The sequence below is a fragment of the Amphimedon queenslandica genome, unplaced genomic scaffold (genome assembly GCF_000090795.2).
Source record: "Amphimedon queenslandica unplaced genomic scaffold, v1.1 AMPQUscaffold_2068_Cont25928, whole genome shotgun sequence".
NCBI lineage: Eukaryota > Metazoa > Porifera > Demospongiae > Haplosclerida > Niphatidae > Amphimedon > Amphimedon queenslandica.
This window is the reverse complement of record NW_003557595.1, coordinates 1-1,250: the sequence shown is the minus strand read 5'-3', so window position 1 is coordinate 1,250 and position 1,250 is coordinate 1. Positions and strand designations below refer to the sequence as shown.

The 1,250-nt window shown below is 39.0% G+C and overlaps 1 protein-coding gene across 1 annotated transcript; it reads left to right on the top strand.

Moving 5' to 3' along the window:
• The first annotated feature begins 44 nt into the window (after positions 1-44).
• LOC109593308 (probable isoleucine--tRNA ligase, cytoplasmic) lies at positions 45-1,011 on the top strand. Its single transcript, XM_020008445.1, has 5 exons — positions 45-136; positions 188-261; positions 328-417; positions 465-656; positions 744-1,011. The coding sequence occupies exons 4-5, from the start codon at positions 466-468 to the stop codon at positions 829-831; spliced, it is 279 nt and encodes a 92-aa protein (XP_019864004.1). The 5' UTR covers positions 45-136; positions 188-261; positions 328-417; position 465; the 3' UTR covers positions 832-1,011.
• Positions 1,012-1,250: the final 239 nt, after the last annotated feature.

Sequence of the window (1,250 nt, the reverse complement as noted above, 5' to 3'; positions counted from 1 at the left end):
ATTGTTGTTAGGGTCCCTGAGTTTGTAAAGACAAGAGGTTCATAATTGGTTGAAAGATGCCCGTGATTGGGCTATATCAAGAAACAGGTACTGGGGCACACCTATACCTCTGTGGGTCTCTGATGACTTTGAGGAGGTAAGCCACCCACTAATGAATCCAACACTTACAAGACTCCAACATCAATAGGTTGTGTGTATAGGCAGCATTGATGAGTTGGAAAAATATTCAGGAGTTAGAGTGACCGATTTGCATCGTGAAAAGTAAGACCACATATGCAACAATTATAATCATAACCTATATACATTGTGCTTCAAACCATCTCTTAGTGTTGATGATATTACTATTCCCTCGATTCGTGGTAAAGGTGTCCTTAGACGCGTCACCGAAGTCTTTGATTGCTGGTTTGAGAGTGGGAGGTAAGACCATGCCCCTCCCATCACATGACCATATACTCTCCACACAGCATGCCTTATGGTCAGAGTCATTATCCGTTTGAGAATAAGAAAGCGTTTGATGCTAATTTTCCGGCCGATTTCATTGCCGAGGGCATCGATCAGACTCGTGGCTGGTTCTATACTCTACTAGTGGTTGCTACTGCTTTGTTTGATAACCCGCCATACAAGAACCTCATCATTAACGGACTGGTCCTGGCAGCGTAAGTACACTATTGTGTTTATACTATTTGTAGGTGTGGCTTTTATAAAAGTTAGTTATACCCTCTCTGTTCCTCTTTTTTTCTCAGTAATGGTCAGAAGATGAGCAAGAGGTTAAAGAATTATCCTGATCCGGTCGAAATTGTCAATAAATTTGGAGCTGATGCTTTGAGGTAGAGCTGAAACGGATGTGGTATTTTACTATCCGGATATCCTGTTGAAATTTCTTTCGGATATTTGCCGGATAGTTAATTAATAAAAGTTAATTAGTTAGTGACTGCAGACATCAAAAAAGCAAAGTTTTTATTCCCCAGGATGTTATTCTTGTACATTTCTGGTAGTTAAGAAGCTCAAAAATGATTAAGAAGTGGCTGACAAGGTTGGTAGCTTCAAGAACTTACTCTTTTATTGCTGGTCATTAACTGACAGAATTGCATTAATTAGTTATAAAGTCTAGTTATTAAGTTTAATTATCCTATTTGTCAAAAATTACTATCCGGATACTAAATTTATAAACGGATATCCGGATAATCAGGATATCTGTTTCAGCTCTACTTTGAGGTAGACCTGTCCATTATCCATCCAGTTCCATGACC